At 44.5% G+C, this 12,605-nt stretch overlaps 1 protein-coding gene across 5 annotated transcripts in view; it reads left to right on the top strand.

The window, feature by feature from the left end:
• The window catches only part of LOC117962654 (phospholipid-transporting ATPase IB-like), a 140,106-nt gene that overhangs the window by 84,713 nt on the left and 42,788 nt on the right, over positions 1 to 12,605 (top strand). For all 5 annotated transcript variants that reach the window (XR_009329304.1, XM_059027992.1, XM_059027994.1 and 2 more), the window contains 2 exons: positions 5,505 to 5,688; positions 6,963 to 7,073. Coding sequence is in view for 4 of the 5 variants with exons in the window: in XM_059027992.1 (XP_058883975.1) it covers positions 5,505 to 5,688; positions 6,963 to 7,073 (295 nt within the window). In the remaining variant the exon portion in view is untranslated. The remainder of the gene's footprint in view (positions 1 to 5,504; positions 5,689 to 6,962; positions 7,074 to 12,605) is intronic.

Here is a 12,605-nt window from a genome sequence, read left to right as displayed (position 1 = left end):
TAAACAGGCGCTTGTAATGTGGAAATGGTTTTCTAGGTGGAGTAGCAGGATGGTAAGAATCATCTGGCAGATAATGACCGGTCACTGATGCTTAATTAGGACTGCTTCTGGAATAGCTGATTCTACTAGGTTGTACCAGTGGGAGAGTGCAACTGCTTTTCCAAATGGTGAGTGAACTCGGCACCAGACAAAACCATATTTGTTTTGAAAGCTATTTAAAGCGTTCCAGCCCGCACTTGCTTTGCTGAATTCCCTGGATTCTTTTTTTCTTTCTCCCTCTCTCAGTATTTCTGTCTCGGTTCTTGGTTTATCGCTGCGTACTGCCCTCCCTGCTCATTCTCCCTCTCCCTGTTCATCCCAGTGATATGCTGTGCTGTGTGCTGGCAGACAAAGACGCTCCTTACACTGCCTTGATGAGGACATTCATCCAGCGTTTGCCCTCACGACTTCTTCCAAATTCATGGTTGTGTGATTGAGCAGTGATATTCCCAGTTTCAAACTGCGAATGCATTATCCGAAAATAATGAAATGAAGTAACTGAACATAATGTACAACTGTGAACATCACTGGAGCACAGTATGTGATTCATTTAATAGGAACTAATACGCAAAGGAGCTGAACCATTGGCAAATCAAGAACCACTGCGTCTCTTGCTGATCTTTGAGGGTCTTTCCACTTTATTAGGAGCTTGTAGTGACCTCACACTGTACTGTTTATAAAATACCACCAGTGATGTGCCATTGTGGTACGAGAATCATTATGATAGTACAGTGTCTCAGCCCTTCATAGACAGCCCAGATTTGGGCAAGTTGAGACATGTCTTTGAGATACACAGAATGGTGCTTATTTGGCCTAGTCTTAAATAAAGCAGATACTTCCTTAGAAGGAAAGTGCTTGATAGGCTTGATATGAAATGAAATGATCTCAAGCTCTGAGGTGATCTCACACCCTCAGTATGCAGAGTCGGCTTTTTGAATATTTCATTAACGCTTACCCTGCTGTTGATGACGTTTGTGGCCCCAGGGGGAGTACTGTTGTAGAGTTTTGTCAATAAATAAAAACACAAATTACTACCTGGTTGAAGCCGTGCACAAAGCTGCACAGTAAAGTGATAATAAATAAAAACAAAGAGTTTCTCCTGAATGATGTAAGTGATGTTATACTGGGCTGCTGTGCAGAGTTTATGAGAGAGACGCTCGCAAAGACAAGGCAGCCTCAACGGAGAAACTGAGAGGGTTCTGTCAGGACTGAGCTTCGTGGAGGCTGACAGAAAGCGATGGTCAGATACTGGGAGTGACAGTGACGTGAACATGTTCAAGAAACATCAATAAAGCAACATTGCAAGTTATTAACATTCTCAAAGGGGGCAGGCCAACAGCTATCAAAGCCCTAAGACAAGTTTGATCTGACACAGGTGCCAAGGTAAGGGTTAAGCACTAGTCTGAATCTGCAGGAGATGGCCACCAATTAAGTAGCTGATTTGGGAAAACTGAACTTGTAGTAAGAATTAACTGGTTCCTTTTCTGCCACCAGCTGCCAAGTTCAGTCTCCCAGTGAACGGTTCTCTTGGCACAAATACTCACTCACTTTGTCAATTCTCAGGGGCACGACTACAAATAAAGTCTAATCCTGGGGCCACAAGGCCAGATTTGCTAAACTTGCGTGACTGCAGACCTGGCACTCTCTCTGTGGAGTGCACTGAGGTTAACATTCTCTAATTTGTTTCTCGTTTTGGAACATTAGCTGTTTCTCTTTGTGCTGTCATTCCCATACACATCATCAGTTTGAGGCGTCAACATCGTTTCCTATTATAAACAAAGCCTTCAGCAAAATAAGAAACTAAGTACATATTTTTTTGAAAAAGAGCACTAAAAAATACATTCACACTCACATCTCACATGCACACTCACACACACACTCACACTCATGCTCACACACACACACACACTCACATGCACACTCATGCTCACACACACACACACACTCACATGCACACTCATGCTTACACACACACACACACACACACACACACTTTTACACATGTTCTCACACCGCTGGTGCCTTGTTTTCCTGCTGTCTTCCATCATGCTTTAAAAGTTCAGAGTGCTCATTGGTTTGGCTGAATCACCGCTGTTCAGTCAGTCAAAACGAATTATTGCCCAGCTGAGCATTAGCATACAGTAAGCCTTTCATAGTGCAAATGTGAAGAGTTTCTCAAAAGGAGGCTTAAAGCCAAAGAAATGAAGAAACCTATTTCATTTCTCAAGCAAACGGACAGAGCTGAAAGCTGAAGCAGGCCTTGGCTCTGTGATCCGCAGCTGGGACTGAAAAGGGCGGAAGCAGAAAGTTTTCACCCCTTCAAGACACTTCTGATTTTTCTTTTACTTATTAAAGGGCTACTTTACCTGGGGAGCCAGACTGTATGTGTTTTTAAAATCTCAGTTACTCCCACTAACGCAGGGGCTGTAAACGTTAGAAGTGATGCGGACCACCCAGTTGTTGACCTGCTACCCTTCATAAGAAACCACAAACCTCTTTATATCACAGTAACTTTAAACGTATTTTTAAGAAACTCCAAGTGAGACACCATCAATTTCAGCAACGCAGGACAACAAATAAAACCGCTGTGTTGCTTAGCAACGGTAGGAACGGTTGGTAATTCAGCGTTTTATCAATGACTAATGCTACACACCTACCTTACTCCTCTAAAGTGCCACTGCCACACACAGATTTAAAACGTTCATCGTGTGCATGTTTACAATGAAACCCAACCTCTTGGTGCTAGCAATTTATTTATTAGTGGTCATAAATACTGCCGATCACATCACAGCAATGAGGAAGTCATTGTGAAGTTATATATAAGGATCTTAACCCCCCCCCTCAGCCACACACACACACAAACGCAGTCCCTGATATGCTGTATGACCCTGGGCTAAGAATTATGTCTTTGCGTTATCTGAAAATACCTGTGAAACACTATACAAGGGAGTTTAACTACAGCATTACTTGAAAGGGTGATGGGAGCCAACATCTCCCACTATGAGAGCTACTTCAGTCGTGGGGGTGAAGGTCACTGTGTAATAATTGTAATGCTCAAGGGTGTGGCTTCTCAAACTGGTGTGCTGAGGTCCTGGAGAGAAGAGATGATCACTCTGTGTCTGTCAGGCAGCAGTGTGCAGTAGTGGTTAGGGCTCTGGACTCTTGACCGTGGGTTCAATCCCAGGTGAGGGACACTGCTGCTGAACCCTTGAGCAAGGTACTTTACCTAGATTGCTCCAGTAAAAACCCAACTGTATAAATAAGCAATTGTATGTAAAAATAATGTAATTGTATGTAAAAAATAATGTGATATCTTGTAACAGTTGTAAGTCGCCCTGGATAAGGGCGTCTGCTAAGAAATAAATAACAATAATAATCCAGTCATTATGTCTTTGCAGAGATTTGCTGTATCCATGCTAATGAAAGCCTAGAGAATTCGGGGATTTGAAAAACTGATCTGTTACTAAAGATTGATTACCGGCTTAGAGTAGTAATCTGTATAATATATACACATCACCTGGCCCACTGGACGAGGCAGTAGACCCCCCGTAACAGACAGTATCAAAGGGGGGTAGTACAGGGGTGGGGTTGCGGGAGGCGGAGGGATGCGAAGTAATTAAATGCAATACAAAGGGTAAGGTACCAGTCCATTATATAGCTCTGATAGGCCAGGATTGGATGATGTGTGTAAAGGGCAGCACTTCCACCCAAACAGTAGTAGTAGTACTTTCCTGATTACTTTTGCCAGTGAGTGAAAAACCAAAAAAAATCACGCAAAATGTACTCAAAAGTTGACCTTATTCTTACAGTTTGGGTGAGCGCAGCATTCACACCAGCGCACTTCTTTTTGATCAAACAAGTTTCTCAAAATTTCCATTGCTGGAAAGACACGTTGGGTTAGACCCTCGAATCGTTTAACTTCAATTCATCAGCTGTTGAAAGAAACAAAAACAAAAAAAACCCAGGAATGATATCAAAGCAGGTTCCAGTGCTCTGTTTAAATTGCTTAAACAAAGAAAGAGACGGGAAATAAATCTTTAACAGTGAAGCGACTCGAGCGGGTGAACACTTTATTGTGTAGTTTCTGAATTAATGATCTCGAGGATTTCCCTAGTGCCCGTCTGGCTCAATTCCTTGGGAATGGTTGCCTCGGAGCCCAGTGCGTTTCAGGTGAAGTGTGATCTCTGCTCCCTGCTCTCTGGAGAAGGGTTTTTGCTGACAGTTGTCTTCAGACTTTAATGACAATGATATATGACTTCACTCTGTCCTGGACCACAGAGGGCTTAATGCATTCTTTCAAAGCCGTTCCAAAACTGCGGCTCATGTTTCTGTATGGGAATTTTCTCCCCCCTGCTCCTTGCTGGCGGAAGAGGCCAGGCCTGGCGTTTCTCTCGGATCTGGATTGCGCTCTGAGGTCGAGCGAGCTGGGGCAGGGACCCGGCAGGAAAGGCAGGCTCTGAGGTGACCCCCAAAGGGGGGAGATTAGCAGGAGCAACACGGGGCACGAGGGGGATATTTGGCGAGAGGAATGGGTTCCCTGTATGAGGGCTGTTGTATTAAGGTCTCAGCGTTAGGGACGGATATTAATTACATGCCTTTTGACATAATTTGATTAGAGCTCTCGAGCTGTTTCTTTTCTTTGGCTGTCAGAGAGTGTGGAATAAGTTGCTGTGGGGGATGTGTGACTGCAGGCGGTGATGGGCGAGGGATTTGAAATCCTCATCATGGCGTCTGTCTCATATGTAAATGCTCCCACTGTGGAACACTATCCACTGGCTAGTCCGTTTATTTTTGTGGATCGTTCCTCATATTAAAAAATATAATAGTAATCTGAATATTAGCTACACTCCTGCATTCATTTTGAGCCATAACAGTATGAGCCATTGTATATTCCTTTCACCTTGTCATATTTGTCAGATGCCTGGGTGCCCTTAATACCACTGTTACATTGTATCTGGCAGCCCTCTCCAGGGTTTCAAGTTGGTGCCGTTGTGTATATTGGACAGTGTGTATTGTTCGTTTGTATACATTAATAAGGCTGTAATTCCTTCAAGGATTTTTGGTGACCCAAATATTCCAATCAGAATATTAGAATTATCCACAATTCCTTCAAGGATTTTTGGTGACCCAAATATTTCAATCAGAATATTAGAATTATCCACAGTAATAAAACGCAGTAAGGACGGGTAGCTTTGCATCTTTTTACCAGCCATTCCAGAGGTTGTCAGTTCAATTTATCTATCCAGGTTCATAGCCACAGATCAGAGTCTGTAAAGATGGTGCAGTGTGCATGGCAGCAGCTCTAGAGAAGCACTAAACTATTTGCATGAGAACTTCCCCTGCCATGGCAGAGAGTGGAGGAGAATCCAGGAGAGCTAATTGTGGTGTGCAGCTGCTGCCCTGGTGTATGTGAGCTATGCTGGTGCGAGACTCTCACAGGGCTTGTTCTGTCTCTCCCCTCCCAGGGTGTCTCCTCTCCAGAAGTCTGAGATCGTGGACATGGTGAAGAAGCACGTAAACGCCATCACGTTGGCGATTGGAGACGGCGCCAATGATGTGGGGATGATCCAGACCGCTCACGTGGGTGTCGGGATCAGCGGGAACGAGGGCATGCAGGCCACAAACTCCTCGGATTACTCCATCGCTCAGGTCAGGACCCCAGCATGCCCTGGGGCTGGAATGAGGAGGCGGGATCACACCATCAGCTAAATGTCTATGCCGTGTAATTACAGCATATACACATTGACTGTTGTGTGTACGGGCGCTTGTCAAAGAACCAGCTCATGTTATTGCTCTATCCATCAGTTTGGATCCCAAGCCATTTCTCGTGCATGTCACAATATCAGTGATCCTTGTTTTGACCAAAGACAGAGATGTGAGATGCAGAGATAGAGATCTGCTGTACTTTAAATCAAGATTTCTACCACAGAACTATTACTCATGTCATGTCTTTAGTGCACATATGGACAATGTGAGTGGTGGACCCTCCCCCAAAAAATGTTAAAAGACACATAACTTTTCTCATGGCCCGGTCAACTTTAATGTGCTCTAATAAGAATCTCAGAAGCAGCAGATAATGAAGTGTTGGAGTTGGAGTGATGTTGGAGCTGGAAATTCCCTGGATCATGTCCAGTGGATATTAATAAATTTCTTTTTTTTTTTTCACTATATGAAAATATGATGCATTATCAGCCCATGTTTGATGAAGCTATGCAGTAGATATTTACCTTGGATTGTTTATTTTAAAAGGTAGATAGTAAAACAGTGGATGCATTCAAAACACCTGTGACCAAGAATGCTTGAAGAACAGAAACAAATATCTAACTCAGGTGAAGGGAAGGCAGAGGGACGGATCTGAATCCCTTACTTCGAAGAGAAGTCTGCTGGCATTTCCCAGATACTTACCTGTGCCTGCTGTGGAGTGTTTCTGCTGAGGAGAGCAAAGCATCAGAGAGTGGCAGGCCCACACCAACCCTTTTCAGGATCACAAATTCAATTAGAATTGTATTAGGGGGTTTTAAAGACAAAATGTGTTACAGTGTGTGGTTGTTAAATATCCTCATAGCAATTTAGGAGAAAGAAAGGGGCTGATTATTTCAGTCCCCACTTGCTGTACCCGCTTTCCGAACAGCCACTCCGAGGCCTCTTTGATATTGAGATCAGGATGCTGAATATATTGAGCTCGCTACAGTAACCTAAAAGCTTTCTCAGCAAAAGCATGCTGTGAAGACAGCGGCCTTCGACAGCGTCTTGTGAGTGTGGAGTTCTTAATTATGCCTGGTGACACGCTATTTGGGGTGCCAGCAAGACAAGCCCGCAGATGAATAGCTGTGACTTTATTACAAGAGAGGCCTTTAAGCACTAAAAAGACAGTTCAATCCCCTGACTTGGCTTCTCTTTCTCTTTTTTTGTTTCGTGTGCAGTTTTGCTATCTAGAAAAGTTACTGTTAGTCCACGGGGCCTGGAGTTACAACCGTGTGACCAAGTGCATCCTGTACTGTTTCTACAAGAACGTGGTGCTGTACATTATCGAGGTAAGCACTGTGCTTGAAGCTTTGTTTTGTGAAGTATTACGCGCTGATAAGAATGTTAAACTGACAGCATGGAAGCTTTAAAATGGCTTCGCAATGGCAATGCTTTTAGATTTGGAACAGATATTGCACAGCGGTTTTGATGCTGTGACACTGTCATGGTTCCCTGCTCCAGTGGATTGTATATCCGTTCATAACAGGGTGACCCCTTTGCTGTGAGAAAGAGGTCAAGCAGACAAAACCAAGCCTCTAACACAGCATTTAAAAACACATTAAGAACTCGCAGTGTCATGAAATCCAATATGTAATATACCCTATAGACCCACAAGGTGTGCAGTGTCTCCTCGGAGAACCTGTTTCTGTTACATCAGGTCTTTTAAAACCAGTTATCGGATTTAAATGCGCCATGCCTTTTTACAGTGAAAACTGGTTTTATGAGCTGCTGGGACATACAACACAGGCATTAGAATGCAATAAACACGTGGTATGGTTCTGAGGAAATCACTTAAAAGGTAACGATCTCTGCTGTTTTTTTATGGTTAGTTTATCTGTGGGGGTTTTTTACTTTAAAAGATTTACTGGTTGTAGGAAAGACCCTGGGCTACTTGAAGTAGTAATTTACAGACACTCAGGCCTGGATTAAATCTATATTACGGTGCTGCCAAAACAATTATGGCAACGCAATAAACTTTGATTTAATCCAGGCCCCAGATTGTTACAGCTAGTATTGTAAGCTGTACACAAAAACATTGCGATGAAAAAGTTGGTGATAAATGCTGTAAGTATTAGTATTAGCATTGTTTTTTAACAGACAAGAAATTGTTTCTTTTGGTAAGACTGTATATTAGGGGTGTGCTCATACTTGTAACTGCCTTTAAGAAGTATTTATCGGCAGGTATTAAATACATCCATTCATTCATGTGTTAATATCAAGTTTTCATTGCCAGCCTACGGCTGAAAGGAAAATGTGTTTCAAATCGGCTTTTACACGTTAATTGCCATTGATTGGTACTCGATTGTAAAGGTGAGGGAAGGACAGCTTTTCTTGTTTTGAAATCAGCACATTAATGAATGGATTTATTGAATACCTGCCGATAACAAATACATCCTAAAGGCAATTACGAGTGCGGGTGCGAGTGTCATATCCCATATTGAGGTTGGGAAGAGTATGCTCAGTCCACTTTAGGTACACAGTATGTTAGCAATGAGAATGCTGTCAATTGCAGGTATACAGTATGCGGTCACATCCACACCAGCAGCAGCGCATTCTAAATATGTGCAATGAAAAGAGTGTCGACATCTATTTTCAAACAGGAGGAAAAATGATCCCGTCCGTAGACCTATCTGGCAAGCAAAAAGACATTCTGCATTGATAAAGGCAAAGGTTAAAATGTCCGTGTGTAACTGCTGTAAGTGGGAATATGGTTTGTGTTCACTGTACAGTAGTCAACCACACCCTTTCCAGATTCAGCACAGCAAAGATTTGACAGTGTCTTTGCAAGGTGTCTTGTGAAAGCAGTGCTGTGTGCATGGCTGTACAGAGCAGCCCTCCCTGTAACTTACCAGCAAGTCGATTCTGACCATTCTGTTTGCACCCCCACTGTTGAAATCATATCTCCCTGTCTTCTTAATGAAGATCATCCCTCTCTACCTGCCGTACAGTGATTATAGCACTTCATGTAATGCGTTCAATACCAAAGACAGAATTCGTTTTATAGATTCCTGTTTGATAATCGTTTAACAGGTGGCGTCCCCAGCAGAGGGTACTCTTGGTATTTTAAAACACAAAAGGTGCTGTCTTTTTGTGCTGGATTGCATTAGTGTGTAAACTAGTCCCCCGGTGTCAGGATTGTAAATGTAATAGGTGAGATAATGAGCTCAGGGTTTGAACAGGCTGAGCTGATCCGAGAGAGAAGCTAACGATAGGCACCTAACTACCCCACTCACAAGCACCGCAGGCAAGGACTCAGTCAATGGGAACATTAAACAGGAGGAGCCAAGATCTCATTCCAATTGGCTTTTGTTGTTTAATAAAGGGAGGGTAATCCTCTAATCGGGCCAGAGCACTGGCTGCGTTCTCCTGCTCGCTCCCGATTAAACAGGGAGCCCATTGTGAGGTCAAATTAAACAGGCAATAGGATTTCACTTTATGACTTTGTGGTATGTTAAAAGCAAAAGAGGAGGTAATCCAGATTAGGGGAACTGCTGTTTGATATCATATAACCTCCAACCTTCCACGTGAAAACCGCTGATGGATCCTGAGCCTGAAATAAAAAAGCTGAACGATGAAAAAAAAATGAGCTCCTTTCTCACACTTTGTCATTTTCACTTTCAGTTTATTTCTGCTGTGAAATAAAGTCTGAATCATTTGGATCCTTTAAGACCCAATTTGAAGTTTTTCGTCTCAGCCAGCTACTAGGTACCGGTCGTGTTTACAGTAATGCTTGTTTATACAAGAACTTTTGTGTTATAAAACTCGAAAGTTCAGTAATCCATTGTGCGAGTATGATGGGGCTTTGGGTCCGGTTTTCCCCACATGCTGACAAGTAAGTGTAACGGGCAGTGTTGTGTGAGACACTGCTGTAACAGGCAGTGTTGTGTGATGCAGTGCCGTTACGGATTCTGTCCCCTGTTGGAGAGCTGACATGAGGTTAAAAGCTCTAAAACCATGAATGCAGACGAGCCCGGCTCTCTTGCATTGTGGTTAAGGCGCTTGCTTGTAGTGCACAGGGCCGCCAGTTCTGGCCCAGTCTCCTCCCTGTTACATGATCCATACATCACAGACTGGCCTCAACACTCAGGGCACAGATTCACAGACTGATTAAAGGAAAACGTGTAGAAGCGATGCCTCCAATGAAATGCCATTTGAGACCGTTGAGTCTTGAGCATCTAAGCAAAATGCAACAAAACCAATAACACCTCCAGCATTCCACCCTATATAAGCAAGGCTCTGGGAGAAAAAAGTCACAGAAAAATAAACTGTTTGTCATAGTTTCAGGGTCAGGCCAGAGCTTTTCAGTTTTTGCGATCTCGCTGACTGCATTTCCACGGCGCCGACAGATGCTGGCGCTTTTGTCAGCAATGTTGGAATTTCACTTGTTTGTATAATTCCTGAAAATGTTGATGGATGTCATGGAAACGATGACAGATGTGTCAAGATCTGACCCCCACCATGTAAAAGTGCAGGGTAATGATGCACAGTACAAAATTTGTCACACAATGCTTAGACGCACAAACCTACCTACACACCCTAGAACATTCTTCAAGTCTCTGTGGAGCCGCTCTGGTTTTTCTTTTCTTGGCTGGATAGAGACAAACTCAGACCCTGCTGGCATTTCTCTTTTTTTCACACCAAATATTATTTCCGTCCCTTCCAGACAGGCGGACAGTCCTTCTCTGGAGTTCCCATTGATTGTTTCTGACACAGTGACCTCACTGTCTTCAGGGACTCCACAGGAGTGCGGTGGCTTCATTCCATTGGAGGCTCCCTGCTTAAACAGTAAATACGATTCTGGAGTGACTGGCATCTCGGCTGTCAAACCCACTGCACTGGAGATAGACCCAGAGAAGAGCTCCCTGGTCTGATAGCCACAGTGCAGCGGATTGTACTGGAGATAGACCCAGAGAAGAGCTCCCTGGTCTGATAGCCACAGTGCGGCTGATTGCACTGGAGATAGACCCAGAGAAGAGCTCCCTGGTCTGATAGCCACAGTGCGGCGGATTGCACTGGAGATAGACCCAGAGTAGAGCTCCCTGGTCCGCTAGCCACAGTGCAGCGGATTGCACTGGAGACAGACCCAGAGAAGAGCTCCCTGGTCTGATAGCCACAGTGCAGCGGATTGCACTGGAGACAGACCCAGAGAAGAGCTCCCTGGTCTGATAGCCACAGTGCAGCGGATTGCACTGGAGATAGACCCAGAGTAGAGCTCCCTGGTCTGATAGCCACAGTGCAGCGGATTGCACTGGAGACAGACCCAGAGAAGAGCTCCCTGGTCTGATAGCCACAGTGCAGCGGATTGCACTGGAGACAGACCCAGAGAAGAGCTCCCTGGTCTGATAGCCACAGTGCAGCGGATTGTACTGGAGATAGACCCAGAGAAGAGCTCCCTGGTCTGACAGCCACAGTGCGGCGGATTGCACTGGAGATAGACCCAGAGAAGAGCTCCCTGGTCTGATAGCCACAGTGCGGCTGATTGCACTGGAGATAGACCCAGAGAAGAGCTCCCTGGTCTGATAGCCACAGTGCGACTGATTGCACTGGAGACAGACCCAGAGAAGAGCTCCCTGGTCTGATAGCCACAGTGCAGCGGATTGTACTGGAGATAGACCCAGAGAAGAGCTCCCTGGTCTGACAGCCACAGTGCGGCGGATTGCACTGGAGATAGACCCAGAGAAGAGCTCCCTGGTCTGATAGCCACAGTGCGGCTGATTGCACTGGAGATAGACCCAGAGAAGAGCTCCCTGGTCTGATAGCCACAGTGCGACTGATTGCACTGGAGATAGACCCAAAGAAGAGCTCCCTGGTCTGATAGCCACAGTGCGTCTGATTGACTCTCCTATGTATTGTAGCTCAGCAATGTGAAATGCAATATTCTCAGCCTAATGGGCTTCTTCCCTGGAAGCTGCAGGCAGCAGTTTGGGTAATGGAATCTTCTTAACCGTTGTCATTACATGCATGTCATCGGGTCTGACGAGCAGCGGGTTTATCTCTTGACAGCCGAATGTCATTATAAGGGCAGAGCACGCTGGGTGATTATATTTAGTTTGGAAGCGGCGTCTGGTTAAGCACGGAGATGGATAATAGAAAGAAATGTGAGACGAACACGCTGACTTTCATTTGTTATAACTTCATCATCCCAGCGATGGCAGGTGCTATTTTTCTTGACAAGGGAAAAGTGATTGCTCATCGTTATGCAATAGCAGATAGTCCACCCCCTCCCTGTTTGAGATTCTTCCTTCTTGGTTCAGTATTTACTGCCAGATCCTTCATTCCTCTGCTATGTCGGTTTGTCTGAAACGTCACCAGCTCTCAGTGACTCGTGCATAGAAGCACATATGACTGGGGCAGATGCAGTTTCTTAGCACACTATTGGATCTCTAGAATAACCGCCCTAGACCTCCCTTGTGGCACGACAGCAACGTTACTGATGGCCACTAACCCTGACCTGTGTGGATTGATGGTCAGGGAATGTTGTTGTGTTGGTGGTATGGAAAGATACAGGACCCGGTTTACCAAGCACCGGTGAAAGGATAATTAAACTGTTGAAGTTACAAAACTAGTAACACATGCCAACTCCGGATCTTTGAGCCCTCAAAAATAACTGCAGTGTTTGTTACTAGTTTTGGATCATAAACTGTTTAATTTTCCTATTAACAAAGAAAACATTTTGGCATTAAGTCCTTAACAAATCTGACCGATAATCCTTTTGAAGCAGGACAGCTGCTAACATGATATTCAGGTACTTGTCGGTTTAATTAATAGCCCCGGCCAGAATGGTCCTTTCTAATGGTCGGTAATGCGATCTACTGTACACA

Source organism: Acipenser ruthenus, chromosome 8, assembly GCF_902713425.1.
Source record: "Acipenser ruthenus chromosome 8, fAciRut3.2 maternal haplotype, whole genome shotgun sequence".
Lineage (NCBI taxonomy): Eukaryota > Metazoa > Chordata > Actinopteri > Acipenseriformes > Acipenseridae > Acipenser > Acipenser ruthenus.
The sequence above is the reverse complement of the archived record's forward strand: the minus strand, read 5'-3'. Positions and strand labels throughout refer to the sequence as shown.